Consider the following 21,027-nt stretch of genomic DNA (forward strand, 5'->3'; position numbering starts at 1 on the left):
AAGTCTTAATTTTATTAAAGACACGGAGGCGAGTATTATCCCACCCGTTGTTTTCTTGGTAACTAGTGTTTGTTTATTTTCTCCGTCCCCCTTTAGTGTCGCCGTCTGTCCAACCTGCTACCTAAGTCATCATCTCATGGTGTGGATGGCCCATCAACGTCAACGCTGTCTACATATCCTCTTCTTTGTTTGGCGGATCTCCATTGTGCCTCCCTTCATCGGCAGTTCCCTGGACTTATGAACTTCTGCACCGAGCTGTTATCTTTCATTATGGCTCTTCTAATTTTGGCTTCCATTTTTCCTTTATTTCGTGCCAGCTGAACTTTAAGCGCAAGAAAAGAGGGCTGTTCGCAGTCCAGTTACGTCATAATAGCACATGTAGTTACTGTAGGAGGCTGGCCTGGCTTGTAGTGGGTACCAATGGGGTACGTACACCTTCCACCAGGTCCATTAATCCCTTACTAGTGTAGAGGGGTGTCTAGCAGCTTAGGCTGATAGAAAAGGTAGCTTAGCAGAGCAGCTTAGGCTGAACTAGGAGACGAGTGAAGCTCCTACAGTACCACTAGTGTCATATGCACAATATCATAAGAAAACACAATACACAGATATACTAAAAATAAAGGTACTTTATTTTTAGTACAATATGCCAAAGTATCTCAGTGAGTACCCTCAGTATGAGGATAGCAAATATACACAAGATATATGTACACAATACCAAAATATGCAGTAATAGCAATAGAAAACAGTGCAAACAATGTATAGTCACAATAGAATGCAATGGGGGCACATACGGATAGGGGCAACACAAACCATATACTCTAGAAGTGGAATGCGAACCACAAATGGACGCCAAACCTATGTGATCTTGTAGAGGGTCGCTGGGACTGTAAGAAAACAGTGAGGGTTAGACAAATAGCCCACCTCAAGACCCTGAAAAGTGGGTGCAAAGTGCACCTAAGTTCCCCAAAGAGCACAGAAGTCGTGATAGGGGAATTCTGCAAGAAAGACCAACACCAGCAATGCAACAACGATGGATTTCCAGACGAGAGTACCTGTGGAACAAGGGGACCAAGTCCAAAAGTCACGATCAAGTCGGGAGTGGGCAGATGCCCAGGAAATGCCAGCTGTGGGTGCAAAGAAGCTGCCACTGGATGGTAGAAGTTGTGGATTCTGCAAGAACGACAAGGGCTAGAAACTTCCCCTTTGGAGGATGGATGTCCCACGTCGTAAAGAGTCGTGCAGAGGTGTTTCCGTGCAGAAAGACCGCAAACAAGCCTTGCTAGCTGCAAGGGTCGCGGTTAGGGTTTTTGGATGCTGCTGTGGCCCAGGAGGGACCAGGATGTCGCCAATTGCGTGAGGGGACAGAGGGAGCGTCCAGCAAGACAAAGAGCCCACTCAGAAGCAAGCAGCACCTGCAGAAGTGCCGGAACAGGCACTACGAAGTGGAGTGAACCGGAGCTCACCCGAAGTCACAAAGGAAGGTCCCACGAAGCCGGAGGACAACTCAGGAGGTCGTGCACTGCAGGTTAGAGTGCCGGGGACCCAGGCTTGGCTGTGCACAAAGGAAATCCTGGAAGAGTGCACAGGAGCCGGAGCAGCTGCAAGTCACGGGGTTCCCAGCAATGCAGTCTAGCGTGGGGAGGAAAGGACTTACCTCCACCAAACTTGGACTGAAGAGTCACTGGACTGTGGGAGTCACTTGGACAGAGTCGCTGAGTTCAAGGGACCTCGCTCGTCGTGCTGAGAGGAGACCCAGAGGACCGGTGATGCAGTTCTTTGGTGCCTGCGGTTGTAGGGGGAAAATTCCGTCGACCCACTGGAGATTTCTTTGGAGCTTCTAGTGCAGAGAGGAGGCAGACTACCCCCACAGCATGCACCACCAGGAAAACAGTCGAGAAGGCGGCAGGATCAGCGTTACAAGGTCGCAGTAGTCGTCTTTGCTACTTTGTTGCAGTTTTGCAGGCTTCCAGCGCGGTCAGCAGTCGATTCCTTGGCAGAAGGTGAAGAGAGAGATGCAGAGGAACTCTGATGAGCTCTTGCATTCGTTATCTAAAGAATTCCCCAAAGCAGAGACCCTAAATAGCCAGAAAAGGAAGTTTGGCTACCTAGGTGAGAGGATAGGCTAGCAACACAGGTAAGAGCCTATCAGAAGGAGTCTCTGACGTCACCTGCTGGCCCTGGCCACTCAGAGCAGTCCAGTGTGCCAGCAGCACCTCTGTTTCCAAGATGGCAGAGGTCAGGAGCACACTGGAGGAGCTCTGGGCACCTCCCAGGAGAGGTGCAGGTCAGGGGAGTGGTCACTCCCCTTTCCTTTGTCCAGTTTCACGCCAGAGCAAGGCTGGGGGATCCTTGAACCGGTGTAGACTGGCTTATGCAGAAATGGGCACCATCTGTGCCCAAGAAAGCATTTCCAGAGGCTGGGGGAGGCTACTCCTCCCCTGCCTTAACACCTTTTTCCAAAGGGAGAGGGTGTAACACCCTCTCTCTGAGGAAGTCCTTTGTTCTGCCTTCCTGGGCCAAGCCTGGCTGGACCCCAGGAGGGCAGAAACCTGTCTGAGGGGTTGGCAGCAGCAGCAGCTGCAGTGAAACCCCTGAAAAGGCAGTTTGGCAGTACCCGGGTCTGTGCTAGAGACCCGGGGGATCAAGGGATTGTCTCCCCAATACCAGGATGGCATTGGGGGGGCAATTCCATGATCTTAGACATGTTACATGACCATGTTCGGAGTTACCATTGTGAAGCTATACATAGGTAGTGACCTATGTATAGTGCACGCGTGTAATAGTGTCCCCGCACTCACAAAGTCCGGGGAATTTGCCCTGAACAATGTGGGGGCACCTTGGCTAGTGCCAGGGTGCCCACACACTAAGTAACTTAGCACCCAACCTTTACCAGGTAAAGGTTAGACATATAGGTGACTTATAAGTTACTTAAGTGCAGTGGTAAATGGCTGTGAAATAACGTGGACGTTATTTCACTCAGGCTGCAGTGGCAGGCCTGTGTAAGAATTGTCAGAGCTCCCTATGGGTGGCAAAAGAAATGCTGTAGCCCATAGGGATCTCCTGGAACCCCAATACCCTGGGTACCTCAGTACCATATACTAGGGAATTAGAAGGGTGTTCCAGTATGCCAACGTAAATTGGTGAAATTGGTCACTAGCCCGTTAGTGACAATTTGTAAAGAGAGAGCATAACCACTGAGGTTCTGGTTAGCAGAGCCTCAGTGAGACAGTTAGGCATCACACAGGGAACACATACATATAGGTCACAAACTTATGAGCACTGGGGTCCTGGCTAGCAGGGTCCCAGTGACACATAACAAACATACTGAAAACATAGGGTTTTCACTATGAGCACTGGGCCCTGGCTGGCAGGATCCCAGTGAGGCAGTGAAAACACCCTGACATACGCTCACAAACAGGCCAAAAGTGGGGGTAACAAGGCTAGAAAGAGGCTACTTTCTCACACAACCCCCCCCTCCCCCCAAACAAAGGGCAATAAGGCTAACCTTGGCCAGTTGAGACTTTATTGTCTAAGTGGTGATAAGTAGAAAGTAGCTCTGCAATAGACTGGTTACTCCCTTTATCATCCACTATATGGTTACTTCCCTGTGGGGAGGTAAACCACCCTGTTTGAAGTTTTTTAGCTAAGCAACAATGTGAAGATATATTTTCTGAGTTTCTATCAGTAAGTTTTAGTTTAGAGCAGTGGGAATTGTCCACTGAACCTATTTATAATGATGAAAATGCCAGACAGGGATGCTGTCTCAGTAAAGCCATAGCTGGGCAAAAACTTTGTCCATATGGCTGGAAGAGGGAACAGGGATGCTGTTTCTCTTTAGTTGGAGCAGGGCAGGGATGCTGTCCTATGAGCTCCACACTAGGGCAGGGATGCTGTCCTAAGTGTTGTGAGGCAGTGCAGGGTTTCTGCACTAAAGTTTCTCTGGGAGGGTTGGAGGGATGCTCCATGTTAACTAAAATGGTGCTCTTTTTCTCACCAATGTTAGTTATCCCACAGAGAGGTACTTCCACCTCAGGGAGTACAGCTATGCCAGCTGATGATTCCCTTGGAACAGGTGCCACCACAGGAATGGTATCCTGAATGGCAGAGTGGTTAGGGGATACTGTGATACCCTTTTTACCTGTTGTTGGAGAGGGATCCTGAGTTTTCAGGCCTTCTCTCCTTTGCTTTTTCATTTCAGTAGAAATGAGAGGGAACAATTCCTCAGGGATACCCAGCATGGCTGCATGGGTATAAAACTCTACATCAGCCCAACCTGAGGCCTCTAGGTCATTACCTAAGAGACAATCTACAGGTAAACTAGGTGATACTACCACCTGCTTAGGGCCAGTAACTCCACCCCAACTGAGCTGAACTATAGCTAAGGGAAGAAACTTAGTGGAGTTATGGACATCAATAATCTTATACTGTTGTCCAATGATGTGTTGTTCAGGAGCCACAAGGTTTTCAGTCACCAAAGTGATACTGGCACCTGTGTCCCTGTAGGCCTGAGCCTCAACACCATTTATTGTAACTGTCTGCCTGTTCTTATCCATTGTAAGGGGACAAGCAGCCAGTGTGGCAAGGCCAATGCCACTAGGTGTGACAGAAACTGTCTTGGGACTGATTACCCCAGTTTCTATGATGGACCCATAAGTGAACCCAACTACACCCTTAACTTGACTGTTGCCAGCAGTCCCACCACTAGTACCACTACTGCTAGGGGCACTAGAGCTTGATGTATTAGTGGTGGTAGGCTCAGGGGGTTTACCTGGACAGGACTTATCGCCTGGCCTATGGCCTCTGGTTTTACACACAAAGCACCAAAGCTTTTTAATGTGTGCAGGTTGTGAAGAAGAGGAAGAATTTGTTTTATCCCCACCCCCAGAAGAGTGTTTAGGATTTGAAGAAGGATCTTTGGTTTTACCCTTGTCCCCATGCTTATCCTGAGATTTCTCACCATCTTTCTTCTTGCCATCCTTGTCACCACCTGTATGAACTTTTCTGTTCACTCTTGTTCTGACCCATTTGTCTGCCTTCTTTCCCAATTCTTGGGGAGAGGTCAGATCTGAGTCCACTAGATACTGATGCAACAAATCAGACACACAATTATTAAGAATATGCTCTCTCAGGATTAAGTTATACAGGCTTTCATAGTCAGAAACTTTACTGCCATGTAACCACCCCTCCAAGGCCTTCACTGAATGGTCAACAAAGTCTACCCAGTCTTGTGAAGACTCCTTTTTGGTTTCTCTGAACATGATCCTGTACTGTTCAGTGGTTAAGCCATAGCCATCTAGGAGTGCATTCTTAAGAACTGTAAAATTATTGGCATCACTTTCCTTCACAGTAAGGAGTCTATTCCTACCCTTTCCACTGAAAGATAGCCACAGGATAGCAGCCCACTGCCTTTGAGGGACCCCCTGTACAACACAGGCCCTCTCAAGTGAAGCAAACCACTTGTTAATGTCATCCCCCTCTTTATAAGGGGGAACTATCTTGTGCAGATTCCTAGAATCATGCTCTTTCACAGGATTACTATCTGTAAAACTGCTGCTGCCACCATGGGGTCCAAACCCCAACCTCTGTCTTTCTTTTTCTAAGTCAAATGCTTCCTTGTCTAGATCCAGCTGTTGCTTTTTGAGCTTCAGCCTGGATTCTTCCACTCTCAATCTATTGAGTTCCATTTCTAACATTCTGTCTTCAGGGAGGGTGGGTTGGGCATGCCTTGACACAGAAGAACGGTGTGAATGAACAGAGGGAGACCTGTCCCTAACAGATGGCACTCTAACATTCTGGCCTACAGAAGTGACACTCCTACTATGATGAGAAGTAACACTCTTACTGTGATGTGGAGTCACATTAGTACCAGCCATGCTAGGTGGCTTGCTAAGGGGCAGGTTGGGAAGGTTCCCTTCTAACACTTTTACTGGGGCTACCCCAGAATCAGAGTGTGAACCATCAGCTAATCTCTCACCAGATGTGCCAACTAAGGTCTTATCCTGTTCAATGAGCATATTAACTAACAGTTCTCTTGAGGGATTCTTCCCTACCCCTAAACCTCTTTCAATGCAGAGACTCCTTGCTCCTTTCCAGCTAAGGTGATCAAATGCAATTTTGGTCAGATCAACAGTTTGACCTGTACCAGACATTATAGAAAAGGTTTAAGGGACAGAAAAAGAAAGAAAAAGTTTTCAGAACTTTTTAAAGGACAGAAAAAACTTTGAAAACTTTTTAAGAACTTTTTGAAAGTTTTAGAGGTACTTTTCAGCACTTAGCAAAGAAGTGAGAGGAGAAAAGCAAAACATTTTGGTTAGGTGTACATACACTGAACTTGTTTTGTATATTTTTCTCTTATGAAAAGTACAATATGACAAAGTGGTAAGTAGTTGCAAGTACTTATCCCACCGCTGCACAACCAATGTAGGAGGCTGGCCTGGCTTGTAGTGGGTACCAATGGGGTACGTACACCTTGCACCAGGTCCAGTTATCCCTTATTAGTGTAGAGGGGTGTCTAGCAGCTTAGGCTGATAGAAAAGGTAGCTTAGCAGAGCAGCTTAGGCTGAACTAGGAGACGAGTGAAGCTCCTACAGTACCACTAGTGTCATATGCACAATATCATAAGAAAACACAATACACAGATATACTAAAAATAAAGGTACTTTATTTTTATGACAATATGCCAAAGTATCTCAGTGAGTACCCTCAGTATGAGGATAGCAAATATACACAAGATATATGTACACAATACCAAAATATGCAGTAATAGCAATAGAAAACAGTGCAAACAATGTATAGTCACAATAGAATGCAATGGGGGCACATAGGGATAGGGGCAACACAAACCATATACTCCAGAAGTGGAATGCGAACCACGAATGGACCCCAAACCTATGTGACCTTGTAGAGGGTCGCTGGGACTGTAAGAAAACAGTGAGGGTTAGAAAAATAGCCCACCCCAAGACCCTGAAAAGTGGGTGCAAAGTGCACCTAAGTTCCCCAAAGAGCACAGAAGTTGTGATAGGGGAATTCTGCAAGAAAGACCAACACCAGCAATGCAACAACAATGGATTTCCAGACGAGAGTACTTGTGGAACAAGGGGACCAAGTCCAAAAGTCACGATCAAGTCGGGAGTGGGCAGATGCCCAGGAAATGCCAGCTGTGGGTGCAAAGAAGCTGCCACCGGATGGTAGAAGCTGTGGATTCTGCAAGAACAACAAGGGCTAGAAACTTCCCCTTTGGAGGATGGATGTCCCACGTCGTGCAGAGGTGTTTCCGTGCAGAAAGACCGCAAACAAGCCTTGCTAGCTGCAAGGGTCGCGGTTAGGGTTTTTGGATGCTGCTGTGGCCCAGGAGGGACCAGGATGTCGCCAATTGCGTGAGGGGACAGAGGGGGCGTCCAGCAAGACAAAGAGCCCACTCAGAAGCAAGCAGCACCCGCAGAAGTGCCGGAACAGGCACTACGAAGTGGAGTGAAACGGAGCTCACCCGAAGTCACAAAGGAAGGTCCCACGACGCCGGAGGACAACTCAGGAGGTCGTGCACTGCAGGTTAGAGTGCCGGGGACCCAGGCTTGGCTGTGCACAAAGGAAATCCTGGAAGAGTGCACAGGAGCCGGAGCAGCTACAAGTCACGCGGTTCCCAGCAATGCAGTCTAGCGTGGGGAGGCAAGGACTTACCTCCACCAAACTTGGACTGAAGAGTCACTGGACTGTGGGAGTCACTTGGACAGAGTTGCTGAGTTCAGGGGACCTCGCTCGTCATGCTGAGAGGAGACCCAGAGGACCGGTGATGCAGTTCTTTGGTGCCTGCGGTTGCAGGGGGAAGATTCCGTCGACCCACGGGAGATTTCTTCGGAGCTTCTAGTGCAGAGAGGAGGCAGACTACCCCCACAGCATGCACCACCAGGAAAACAGTCGAGAAGGCGGCAGGATCAGCGTTACAAGGTCGCAGTAGTCGTCTTTGCTACTTTGTTGCAGTTTTGCAGGCTTCCAGCGCGGTCAGCAGTCGATTCCTTTGCAGAAGGTGAAGAGAGAGATGCAGAGGAACTCTGATGAGCTCTTGCATTCGTTATCTAAAGAATTCCCCAAAGCAGAGACCCTAAATAGCCAGAAAAGGAGGTTTGGCTACGTAGGTGAGAGGATAGGCTAGCAACACAGGTAAGAGCCTATCAGAAGGAGTCTCTTATGTCACCTGCTGGCCCTGGCCACTCAGAGCAGTCCAGTGTGCCAGCAGCACCTCTGTTTCCAAGATGGCAGAGGTCTGGAGCACACTGGAGGAGCTCTGGGCACCTCCCAGGGGAGGTGCAGGTCAGGGGAGTGGTCACTCCCCTTTCCTTTGTCCAGTTTCGCGCCAGAGCAGGGCTGGGGGATCCTTGAACCGGTGTAGACTGGCTTATGCAGAAATGGGCACCATCTGTGCCCAAGAAAGCATTTCCAGAGGCTGGGGGAGGCTACTCCTCCCCTGCCTTAACACCTTTTTCCAAAGGGAGAGGGTGTAACACCCTCTCTCTGAGGAAGTCCTTTGTTCTGCCTTCCTGGGCCAAGCCTGGCTGGACCCCAGGAGGGCAGAAACCTGTCTGAGGGGTTGGCAGCAGCAGCAGCTGCAGTGAAACCCCTGAAAAGGCAGTTTGGCAGTACCCGGGTCTGTGCTAGAGACCCGGGGGATCATGGGATTGTCTCCCCAATACCAGGATGGCATTGGGGGGGGGGCAATTCCATGATCTTAGACATGTTACATGGCCATGTTCGGAGTTACCATTGTGAAGCTATACATAGGTAGTGACCTATGTATAGTGCACACGTGTAATGGTGTCCCCGCACTCACAAAGTCCGGGGAATTTGCCCTGAACAATGTGGGGGCACCTTGGCTAGTGCCAGGGTGCCCACACACTAAGTAACTTAGCACCCAACCTTTACCAGGTAAAGGTTAGACATATAGGTGACTTATAAGTTACTTAAGTGCAGTGGTAAATGGCTGTGAAATAACGTGGACGTTATTTCACTCAGGCTGCAGTGGCAGGCCTGTGTAAGAATTGCCAGAGCTCCCTATGGGTGGCAAAAGAAATGCTGTAGCCCATAGGGATCTCCTGGAACCCCAATACCCTGGGTACCTCAGTACCATATACTAGGGAATTAGAAGGGTGTTCCAGTATGCCAACGTAAATTGGTGAAATTGGTCACTAGCCCGTTAGTGACAATTTGTAAAGAGAGAGCATAACCACTGAGGTTCTGGTTAGCAGAGCCTCAGTGAGACAGTTAGGCATCACACAGGGAACACATACATATAGGTCACAAACTTATGAGCACTGGGGTCCTGGATAGCAGGTTCCCAGTAACACATAACAAACATACTGAAAACATAGGGTTTTCACTATGAGCACTGGGCCCTGGCTGGCAGGATCCCAGTGAGGCAGTGAAAACACCCTGACATACACTCACAAACAGGCCAAAAGTGGGGGTAACAAGGCTAGAAAGAGGCTACTTTCTCACAGTTACTCATTGGTTGTTGTTATTGGACTACCTTTTGTTTCCCATTGGCTGGTTTTTCCACACTCATGGGAATTGTAGTTTTCTTCACTTGCTGCTGTTTGATTAAAGCAAGAAAAGAATGCATAATACTCGCCTCTGTGTCTTTAATACAATTAAAACTTTCAGTCATTAAAACTAGGAAAATCTACATTTCCTTGCCTATCACTGCCTTTTATTTCTATGACTGTCAGAAACATACTTGTCTTTGATAGTATGTAAGCATGTATAACTTGTTTCTACAACACAAGGAATTTCCCTTTTAAACACCACTGCTTGATAAAGGACAGTCCTTTTACGAGCATTTCTTCATGACCTAATCCACCAGGACATTCACTTCAGTTATGATTACAGTGCTTCTAATTCATGGAAGCCCAGCCTTACTTGTAAACTCCTTACAACATCCACTTCTTTGAATTCTTCTTATTATACTGTTTTAAGAAATGGTCCCTATATAATTCAAACAAACAAATCTTGTTGCGGCTTGGCCCAAGGCTTTATTTGTTTGTTAACTGTTCAAAAATTAGTACAACGTTGTGGAATTACATTTTATCCTCCTCCAATGAAGGATTTTAAAAGAGCTTTATGACCAAAGGAAGACATAACAAATGCCCACTTCTATAAATTAACTACGATTTGTGCAGTTCTAACTCAGAAGAACAGGCTGGACTGTGCAGTTTCACCTTGGCTTTGTTCCGCCCCAGAGGTCACAGAGCAGTGCCACATATAGATGCCACCCTTATTCATCAATGTCTGTTTTTTTGCTTGCCTCTTTCAGTGCCCTCGGACGAGGAGCGATTGGAGGTACCTGTGTGCAGATCTCTAATTTAGGACCTTTTTAGATGCTAAAAAGAGACTCCTTCACAGAATGGGGAAGAATGAGGGCCATGAGGAATTTACTGCTAAACAGAGTATCCACCACATAGAGTGTTACCAAAGGTGAGTGAGATGTTCTTCTGATGGCTACTTCTAACTGCAGATTCTTCACCTTTAGAATGGATACCAAAGAAATAACTCCCTAAGAGGAGGGTCTGTAGAGTGGGCTCAAACAAAATGTACTGAAGGACCAAATGGACAAAATGTATTTCTTGTTGGATCTGGTTGTCAATGCAGTACTGCTTTGTAAACATGTGCACTGATGCCCACATCAAGGTCTGACAGATGTCAAGACAGGCACACTGTGTGCCAGTGCAGCGGTGGCAGCTTTGGCGCAGTAGCGTAAGAAAACCCTAGGTCCCCCCGCAAAGAAAGGTGAGGGGACCCCTCACAATACCCACAACGTAGAGCTGACAAGGCCCCCCTTCATGTATGGAAGCCTGGGACCCCCCGCACTGTGGGGGCTGTGGAAGTGTCCATTACGGCCTTGCTTTGGCCTTTGTGGATTTGCCCCACAGTCCATCTAGAGGGTGATTTCTGTCCATTGTTAAATCCTGTCTCTCACACGACAACTGTGTGCTTTATTTAAGGACACACTAAAGAACCTTGGATGCTGATGCCGTAGGGGAGGAGGACTGGAAAGACTGTGTCCTGGGTGAAATGCTTGTTGCCCGCCTGATCCCTGTCCATGAAAGCACTGGATTTCTGTGTGAGCTCTGATGCTGCACGTTTGTCAGCCTTCTGGTGCAGCCCTGAAGAGGCTGAAACATATGGGTTAATTTCTTGGCAGGGGTCCAGAGGCCTAAAGAATGCACTGTGTCCCAACTTGTCTTAAAATATTCCAAAGAACCAAAAACCAGAGTCAGATTTTTTGCCAAAAAGGTGGTCTAGGAAGGTACCCTCTTTTTTGCATGGTTACCCCCACTTTTTGTCTGCTATCAGTGTGTTTAGACTGTGTTCACTGGGATCCTGTTAACTAGGACCCCAGTGATTGTGCTTTCTCCTTCTAAGTTTGGTTGCTTAGGACCTCTGTGCACTCCACAATTGGCATACTGGTGATCCCTTATAAGTCCCTAGTATATGGGGGCATTAGGACCCCCATGGGCTGCAGCATGTGTTATGCCACCCTTTGGAGCCCATGCAAAATGTGTCTGCAGGCCTTCCATTGCAGCCTGCGTGAAAATGTGCATGCACCCTTTCACCACAGGTCACTACACCAGGTCACTGTAAGCCATCCCTAGGTTAGGCCCTCCTAACCCAGAGGGCAGGGTGCAGGTCCCTGTGTGTGAGGACACCCCCACATGAGCAGAGGTGCCTCTACCAACTCCAGCTCCATTGCACTGGACTACGTAAGTGTGGGGAAGCCATTGTACACGTGTAACGGGACACAGGTCGCTACCTGTGTCCAGCTACATAATGATAAGTCCGAACCTGGGCATGTTTGGTATCAAACATGTCGGAATCATACCCCAATACAGTTGCCAGTATTGGTTGTATGAGTCCATGCACTCTGGGTGCTCCTTAGAGGACCCCTCAGTATTGCTCCTACCAGTCTTGCAGGGTTTTCCAGGCAGCCCGTGCCAAAGGATTTCCTGTGGGAGAGGAAGGCAACACCCTCTCCCTTGGAAACAGGTGTTACATGGCTTGGGAGGGGTAGCCTCCCAAAGCCACTGTTATGCTTTGAAGGGCACATGTGTTGCACTCCTTGCATAAACCTGTTTGCACCAGTCCAGGTACCCTTGGTTCCGGCTATGGCTCAAAACTGGACAAAGGAAAGGGGAGTGACCACTAGCCTGTGCATCACCATCCCAAGGGTGGTGCCCAGTGTTCCTCCAGGTGGCCACTTGATTCTGTCATCTTGAAACCAAGATGTGCAGAGGCCCTTGGGAGCATCTGAGTGGCCAAGTCAGGTAGGTGACGTCACCTGATAGGTGGTCACAGTGCTTGGTGATCAAACCTCCTTTAGGGATATTTAGGACTCCCTTGTGGGTGGGTCCCCGGATACGATATGCAAGATCCCACCAGGACTCCTCTGGATCATTTACTTCTACTTCTAACCACTGGAACTGCATCTGGACTCCTCAGAAGCCACAAGTCTGCAACTCCAGCGACGACTTCGCTTTGCAACTTTGTTTCTCTGGCTCCTTCTAGCAACTGCAACATTTCCCTGGCTGTGCATCCTCTCAGGTTGGCAAGACTTCAGCCTGCACCAAGAAGCAAAAGGGAATCTCCCTTGCAGTGAAGGAGTCACTCCCCTGCATCTGCAGACACCAACTGCAACAAGGACCAGCTGTGTGGATCTGCTCTCCTCTGGAACTGCGTGGATCCTGCATCACAGGTGGTGGTCTGGAGTGGTCTCCTTGGTCCTCTCTGCCTGCTGTTCAACTTAGGAGACGGTAAGTCCTTGCCTCTCCTTGCAAGACAGTATCCCTGTGCACTGGGACTCTTGCATCTACCAATGCTTGTTTGCTCCTACTCCAAGGGATCTTCAGGCTCCATGTAGCCCAGGCCTCCAGCACTTCATCCTGTCAACCACAGTCTCCTCTCTGCTAATCCAGAGACGTGGGACTCCTCTTCAGGTGTGCTGACTGGGCATCACTGCGACTTACTGTGCCTGCTACTAGTGGGTTGCCTGTGGGGGCTGCGACTGCTTCTGTTGGCTCTCCTGACTGCTGAGGGTCACGTCGGACTCCCCACCAAGGGTCGAGTCCTCTGGGCCTTGATGGTCCTCTTCAGTCTTGCGATTCCTACCGTGCTTCTTCTGGTCTTTGCCAAGGCTTGTTGGTGGTTCTCCTAACCACTGACCAACTGCAACCCAACAGCCGACGTGGAACACCATCTACATCGCTTCAGGGACTCCTCTTCAGCTCCTGTGCTGCACAGCTGGTCTTCTTCTTCCCCCGTCAACCTGATTCTGCATCCACAGAAGAGTGGGTAGTGAGTGGCTCCTGCCACGATCGGACACTCCAACTCGAAGTGGACTCTGTCCCCTTCTTTTGCAAGTCCTCTTCTGCCAGAATCCACCTTTGGCTTATTCTAGTCTGGTCTGGGTCTTGCACAATCCCTTTTCAAAGTCCACCTGTTTGTCCTTGGGGAAACCAGGCACTTACCGCTGCTCTCCTGATCCCTGGGGGTCACTCAGGTACTCATCTCTTGGAATCCCTAGTTCTTCCAGCTCCCCTCTTACAACTCCACATCCTTGGGTGGGGGACTTCTCTCCGCATTCCACTTTCTAAGTATATGGTTTGGCCCTCCCCTATGGCCCTCACTATTTTCTATCACTATTGCCAATGCTTGTTGTTTCTATGCTATTTGCTGATTGTTATTGTGTATATATTTAGTGTGTACTTACCTCCAGTTGGGGGGGATTGCCTATAAGTATTCTAGTGTTGTGTTACCTTAATAAAATACCTTTATTTTTTAAACACTGTGTGGTTCTTTCATGTGTGATAAGTGCTGTGTGACTACACTCCACTAATAGGGGTTGACTGGACCTGGTATAAGGTGCCAACACCATAGGTGTCAACCACACACCAGGCCAGCTTCCTAGAGGTGGGATACATAAATAGTATATCCATAAGGGCTGCCTACCCATCTATAAGCTGTCATCATCATAATGTGGTGGTAAATCATCTCCAATATCGCGACTGTCCTCTCCAATTGGTAGTGAACTCTGACCAAAATGGGAATCAAAATCATGAAGGAGTCTCTGCAGACAGCTCCACGGTATTGGGAGTGTGTTGCCGGGAGCAGGCTGTACAGGACATAGGTATACTGGAGTGAAGTCGGAATGTGACCTTGGTCAGTGGCTATACAGATTTGGTTCAGGGTAGGACAATGGAGTCAGCACCAGACACCCCTCTGGCACTGGCAAAGTTGGGACTGGAATCGATGAAAAAAGAACCAGTTCATGTCTTGGGACCAAAATGGAAGTCGTCACAGGAGTAGGTGCGGAACTCAGATGAGCCCAAGAGGCTTGGACAGCACAGAGTATTTATCTGCTGGTGGTAACCCTACTGAAGATTGTGGATTTGTGAAGCCCAAAGGCAAGCAAAATGGAGCCAGGACAGTGCAAAAAAATACACAGCATGGCCATCTTGAAAGCCTCAAAACGCTGCAATGTCTCCAATAGCCCTGGGAACTCGGAGTGCCTCAGAATCAACAAAGGAATTAGCTCCTCAAATGAGGTAAGATCGAGTGGCATCTTACAACTTCCCTTTAGATGGGGTTGTATCCTGCTTCATCTTGTGTTTCCTCTTAAAGGTGGACTTCAACATACCGGATGACCGACTGTGAAGAAGACCTGTTGCTGGATCGACCTTGAGGTAAACAGGTCCACGCCCTCGCTTTGGAGTTGGACTTATGCAGGATCTGTGACTTCTTTTGATGTTCAGCTATGTGCAGCTTTGCTTCACCATCTTGGAACACCCTTGGTTACATGAAGGCATATTATTATATGATTTGGAATCGTAGACATCAAAGGCACAACACATGCGGGTACATCAGCGACATCTGTTTTTGACGTGGCATGGTTTGAAACCTGTAGTTTTACGTGGGTACATCATTCGCTTGCCCACTGGAATTAAATAAATAAAAAAATGTTAAACCAACGAAAAAGCAAGTGGCGCTCCGTGCTCAGGTAGATAATCTATCTACCTGCAGAATCCTCACGACCCTCCTAACGCCCAGATCTGTGGAGTGGCCCTCTTTTTACCATCTAAAAAGATACCAAATTACAGATATGTCCACTGGTATCAACAGTTATTTGTGCTGTGTCTGAGGGCACAACAATAGTTGATCAAGAAACTGACGCTGGGACGCAGGGGTTACATATGGCTTTGCTCCATCACTTTCTAGGCGGAACAAAGCTTATTCAGAGCTGCACGATACTAACTGGAGTGATGAAGCACTACTATGAAATCTTCTGGATTCAGTCTGGCACCTGGGGAATATTCTCAAGGTGAAGAATATGCGGCCCGAAGTATCCTTCGGAAGGTAACAAGCAATTGATTCCTTAAAAAAATTATGATTTATGATAGGCTAGCAACTGTAGTGAACGGTTCATATGATGTTTTAACAATAACAAATGACAAGTCATGCTATATCACAGATTAAACAACTGACAAAAGACTCCTTGTGTCTTTGCACAAGCATCAAAGTCCTCCCTTGTTTTCTATAATAGTTGTACATATTGATTGGCACCACTGATAAGTTTCCGTCAAACTGCTTACCTTTGTTTATATGCCAGCATCTTGTTGTGTTGAACAATACAGTCTTCTGTGTTGGGCACCTGCTGCAAAATCGACTTCCCGGTTTTTCCTTGGAAAATTAGGTTTTCCTGAACCAGTCCTTTGCTTTGGTCTAGCAAAGCAATAGCATAGTCATGGAAGGAGTGGATCCTGTTCTTGGTAATCTGGAAATGAACACAAATAGCACACATATCAAACAGGTATCATTTACTTGAGGTATGAGATAGCTGAAAGTAAGACTAAGAGGCCAATTTAGATTTTGGAGGGAGGCACTTTTGTCCGCCAGAGAGAGAGAGTAAATTATTTGGTGGCCCTGACGGAGATGCCCCACGCCGAATTTAGAAATGACCAAGAACCTGCATTGATTTCTAAAGCATTGGCAGGAACCATCATCACAGTGGTGACTGTCAATGCTTTTCACAGTTTGGTACAGGACTCCATCAACACGGAGGAGCCTTCCACTAAATTGTTTGCTTTTTATTTTCAAAAAGAAAATACCAAAGCAATATTTTATTTTTAAAAATAAAAAAGATAATGCCCCCCCTCGCCATGGGACTTATCTCCAATGAGGGGTAACTATTTGTTTCTACTGTTGCAGTGATAGGCAGTAAAAAGAATGGGTATATGTCAGCTCATCCTAATTGAGCAGACAGAGATATAGACAATTCTCTGATGGCCCTAACTCTGTCGGGCTGTTGGAGAAGTTCGGCTTCAATGGTGATCGAGTAGACCTATTGTCTTCCTGCATTTATCAGGGGTGCTAACCACTGTGTTGGCAGGGGAGGGAACTCCACTTCGACTATGTTCCCTCTCTGCCAGCATTTAAATTGGCCCCTTTGTTGCTTAACTGAAAAGGTGATTCTCCCGCATGGTTTCAATTGCAGCACCCAAGTAAACATTTGGACATTAAAGTCCTCATCCTGAGTGCCCTAGGAAATGGGCTGTATTTTCTCTATCTCTTGTGTTGCTGATTTCAGGTATACCAGTAACCCCAGAACTGTCCAGGGCGGGGCACATTATGAGTTGGACCCTGAGGGTTCAGTAAGAAATGAGGAATTACTGATAAGAGTTGGTAATTCTGTGTTCCACTCAACCCCATAACTCCTCATTTTGGGGTAGAATTTCATCCTGAGATCTCCAGGTGAAAGTTAAGAGATCTGTGGTATTTCTGCAGATCTCATAATTCCAATGGTGGAGGTGGGTGCGAGGTGAGTAATTTCTGTTACCTGCCCCATCAGAATTAAGCAGAATTAAGAGGCCACTTGTTATGAGGGCCTACATCTGATTAAATCTATGTGATAAAAAAAACTCTTTGCCAACACTCTTTACATTTGCTGATATCAAAGAAATTGCTAAAGCTAAAGTTAAAGAACACCGGACATTTACATTGTGATCATTTGATGATTTAACAAAACATGTTTATATTACTAATCTAATCTAAACACCCTACAAATCTGGTGAGTTGTCATTATAATAACTATAAAGAGCAATTCACCAGATGTATTAGAAAAAAAAGTATATATGTATCAACTCACAGCAAACTCGCCATCAGCAAAATAAAAAGCTCCTAAAACCACACACTAAGTTAACACTTATGAAGAAGGGTTGGTCAGAACTACACCACAGCAAGCGGATAGGGAAGGAGAGTTGGTGAGTTTTCAGGCCTCAGCAGTTCGAAGGTAGTAGTAAGGATCGCTAGTGAGAGATTATCCTATTCAAGTTAACTCACCAGGTTAGATACACAGAGTTGTTTCATGCAAACTCTGAGTATACCTTGAGGCCAATTTTTTAAAAGGCAAAAAGAAACGGCACACTTTCGAAAAATGCAGCGCAGTTGTTTATATTTTTCGAACGCGGGTACTCGACTGACATGGGTTTATTTACAACCGGGAATGACCGCTGCTGAGTTTATTGATTTTATTTGCATTTTTCGTGTAGAAAAAACGTGTTTGCACAACTGACCCTATAAAATGAAAAAGCAGTTGTCTGAGAATTCATTATAAGCTAGTGATATAAATGTAAAGAAATTAATGTTTATGTAAGGCCGTCGAAGTTTACAAACTAAGCACGAACCAGGGGGCAGCTAAAATTGGTGCAACAGGTTATGGGGGACCGAGGCCCAGAGCCCTGAGGGGCCTGTTGATCCTTGGTAATTGCTGCATTTTACTGCTCCAGCAGCAGTCAAAAGGTCCATTTACCTTGATTGCAGAAGCAGGACCTGTGACATCGCTACATTACAGCCCAGAACACCTTGCAAAGCAACTAATGAGTGCTGAAGAATGATTGAGGCGGTTTTGAGGCAGTAAAAGGAGTCTAAAGTTATGCATCACTTAAAAGTAATGTGTGCCCAGTAGATGGGCCAGAAACACTTCGGTAGACTGAATGCTCTGAGAAAGATGTAACACCACTGACTGAACAGAAAGGTATATGGGCAAGATATTCAAATACTCTTACATTAAAAGAAAAAGAAATAACAAACGTGGGTAACTCATTTGTGAGACCCAGATTTAGCCAGAGACATACGTTTTCGTTTTGGATGGTGAGGGGCATAGAAAGTATGCCCAATACTGCATATAACTAAATTACAGACATATGAATAAAAGATGTGTGAATAATCCTATTTTAAAGAACGTTTGAGTGGCGTGCTTCATTATTGGGCTGCTACTTGCCCCAACATAAAGCGTGCAGGTCCCAGCAACTACCTCAAGGAGGGGAGCTCTAAAGGTGTTTTCCAGAGGTAGGTGAGGTAGGAATCTCGTCTGATGAACAGAAGTGGGTCTATGTATTGGACTGTAGAGGTGGGTGGAATTCAGGGAAGCATTAATGAGGCTAAAAGTACCTACTGGTAGAAATAAATTTTATTCATGACCTCATTGGTATATGTAAAACATATTTCTGCCTATCGACACCCTCTAATGAGGAGTAAAGCCATTCATCAAAACCATTTATTCCCTCTCTAAATATAAGACCTAAATAAGGGTAATTGAAAAATAGAAAAAACTACAACCAGAGGTCAAAAACAGCTTCAGATAAGGTCACCTGCCCCACATGGCAAAGTGACCTAATTTCAGACAGGATAGTCTCCCAACTCTTTGTCAGGCTAGACCAATATTTTTGGGAATTCCTGTGTCTCTGCTGAGTGTGTTGCCTTGAAAAGATAGGGAACTACATTAATCCCACCTCTGCATTTCATCCTTTCATACAGTACAACATGTACACCCACACCAACTGTGATAAGGGCTTTTCGTACTTAAGAACAAGTTACTTACCTTAGGTAATACTCTTTCTGGTAGACCCCCTTACCTTTAGAATAGTCCTCAGGTTCCACACTAAATCCAGATGTTTTTACAGCAGAGCTCCTGCACACCACTAGGTGTCATTGTGTAGCTCTGCATCAGTCTCGTTCCGCCCCAGAAGTGAAGAAGCAGAGCCTTTATGTGGACTTCATCTTCTCGAGTGACTCTTTCCATGCCCACAGACATGGAGCTCAAACAATTGTTGATATCAATGTGCAGCTCCCAGCCAGTGATTAGCCTTTGAATAAGTGTGAAATGCCTTTAAGTAGCAAACAATAGACTGAACTGAATGGGTGGAGATGACACCTCTGAGCTCAGCCGAATATGCAGGATGTGGCTGTGGGCCTCTTTTTTCCAACAGCACAGGGTCAAATCCTTTTTGACAGGTCTGCTAAATAACAAATACCACCTGAAAGGGAGAAAAAAGGAAGCCAAAACTATTCTTGTGTTGCTGAAGGACCCTGCTTTTGTCCTACTAGACTTCTGTCTCTGGGTTTTACATGTAACACTTGGATCACACTTGAAAGGAAGGGGACATGATTCCAAGACAATTCTTGTGTATCCTCTGCCTGGTTGCTGAAGTGTCCTGCTTTTGTCCTGCTACACGTTTGTCTCTGAGTTTATTGTGACTTCACTAGCAGCTCAAACTGAGATGAGGCCCCTGTAGACCACAGAGAACCATAGATCTGGCGTTCACCTGATGGAGCAGCCTATACCACTGGGCAGGACCAGAGACTACTGGAGAGCTCAACTGAAGCCTTTCACCAGCTTGAAAATACCCAAACTCTTTAGAACTGGCCCTGAGAACGTTTACCCTATTGGTTAGGGTGTGTCCAGGACTCATTCCCACCCATTAGCTAGTACCAGGCATAAATGTGCTTCAGAGCACTTCTGGACCTTAAGAAGAACAGAAGACGACCAGACCAGCTGTCTGTCACCAAAGAGGATCCCTCAAGGAATAGATCTGCTCCGTCTTGTACCCAGGACAAATAAGTGACCTTCAAGGGTCATAAGACTGACTTCCTGTTCAAGCTACAAGAGGCCTTTCCTGCAACACCCCAGCTGACCAGTGGGAATTGGACCTGCCGTTTGCCTCTGGTTGACACCCTGTGAGTCTCTAAGAGCCTCCGCTGAGTTCCTAGGTGCTTGAGAAGTGCACTCCTATAGTGGAACGGGACTTAAACCACTAAGGGCCTGATTTAGATAAGGACGGACGGGTTACTCCGTCACAACAGTGATGGATATCCAGTCCGCCAAGTCTAATTCCCATTATGTCCTATGGGATTTAGATTTCAGCAGACAGGATATTTGTCACTGTTGCGACGGAGTAACCCGTCTGACAATATGTAAATCATGCCACAATTCAGAAGGTAAAATCTCTAACCAGGACAAACCTGGTTGGTGTATCTAACTTGTGTTTCATTATGGTCAACCGCAAACTATACCTGGGTCCCTGTTTACCGCATCTATTGACCATCACTGGCACATTGTGCTTCTTAGCAGTATTCTTACTTAAAACTTTAAAAATTCATATCTCTGTTTCCCCTTATTGGATTTTTTCAGTTTGGTGTCTTTCTGTTCAATAAATTTTACTCAGCCGACAGAAAGGAAGGAGAGCTCTGGATCTGTGCTTGAAGGTGTGAAAAGAAAGGAACTGATGTCCACTCAAAGGGGGGCATCTATATGTGGCTCCACTCCATGACTTTTGAAGCAGAACAAGGCTGACACAGAGCCACTCAATGCCAGCTACTGGTGTGCTGCAACAATGCTGTGAAAACGTCAAGATCCACGCAGGTGCCAGAGAAACCTCCTAAAGGTGAGGAATCTGTGGTTAGAAGTATCATTAGAAAATAGGGTTATTCACACATCCTTTATTGCTTCAATAATTGTTCAGCAAGGAGTACATTTGTGATTGGAGGACATACTCCCTTGCTTTAGTTCCCTTCACATCACCTCTATTTGTGAATGTTCATTATTGTGTATACATTGTGATTTTAGTACACATCATACTCCTTCCTAGACTTCCGTCAATCTGATGTTCCATACAGCTACATGATACATATTTAGAAGCAGGCAGATGA

General features: G+C 46.5%; 1 protein-coding gene across 1 annotated transcript in view; it reads right to left on the reverse strand.

The window, feature by feature from the left end:
• Positions 1-21,027, reverse strand: part of FBXO10 (F-box protein 10) — a 554,003-nt gene that overhangs the window by 50,709 nt on the left and 482,267 nt on the right. The window contains exon 10 of the mRNA XM_069235699.1: positions 15,633-15,814. Within this exon, the coding sequence (XP_069091800.1) occupies positions 15,633-15,814 (182 nt within the window). The remainder of the gene's footprint in view (positions 1-15,632; positions 15,815-21,027) is intronic.

The sequence above is a fragment of the Pleurodeles waltl genome, chromosome 1_2 (assembly GCF_031143425.1).
Source record: "Pleurodeles waltl isolate 20211129_DDA chromosome 1_2, aPleWal1.hap1.20221129, whole genome shotgun sequence".
NCBI lineage: Eukaryota > Metazoa > Chordata > Amphibia > Caudata > Salamandridae > Pleurodeles > Pleurodeles waltl.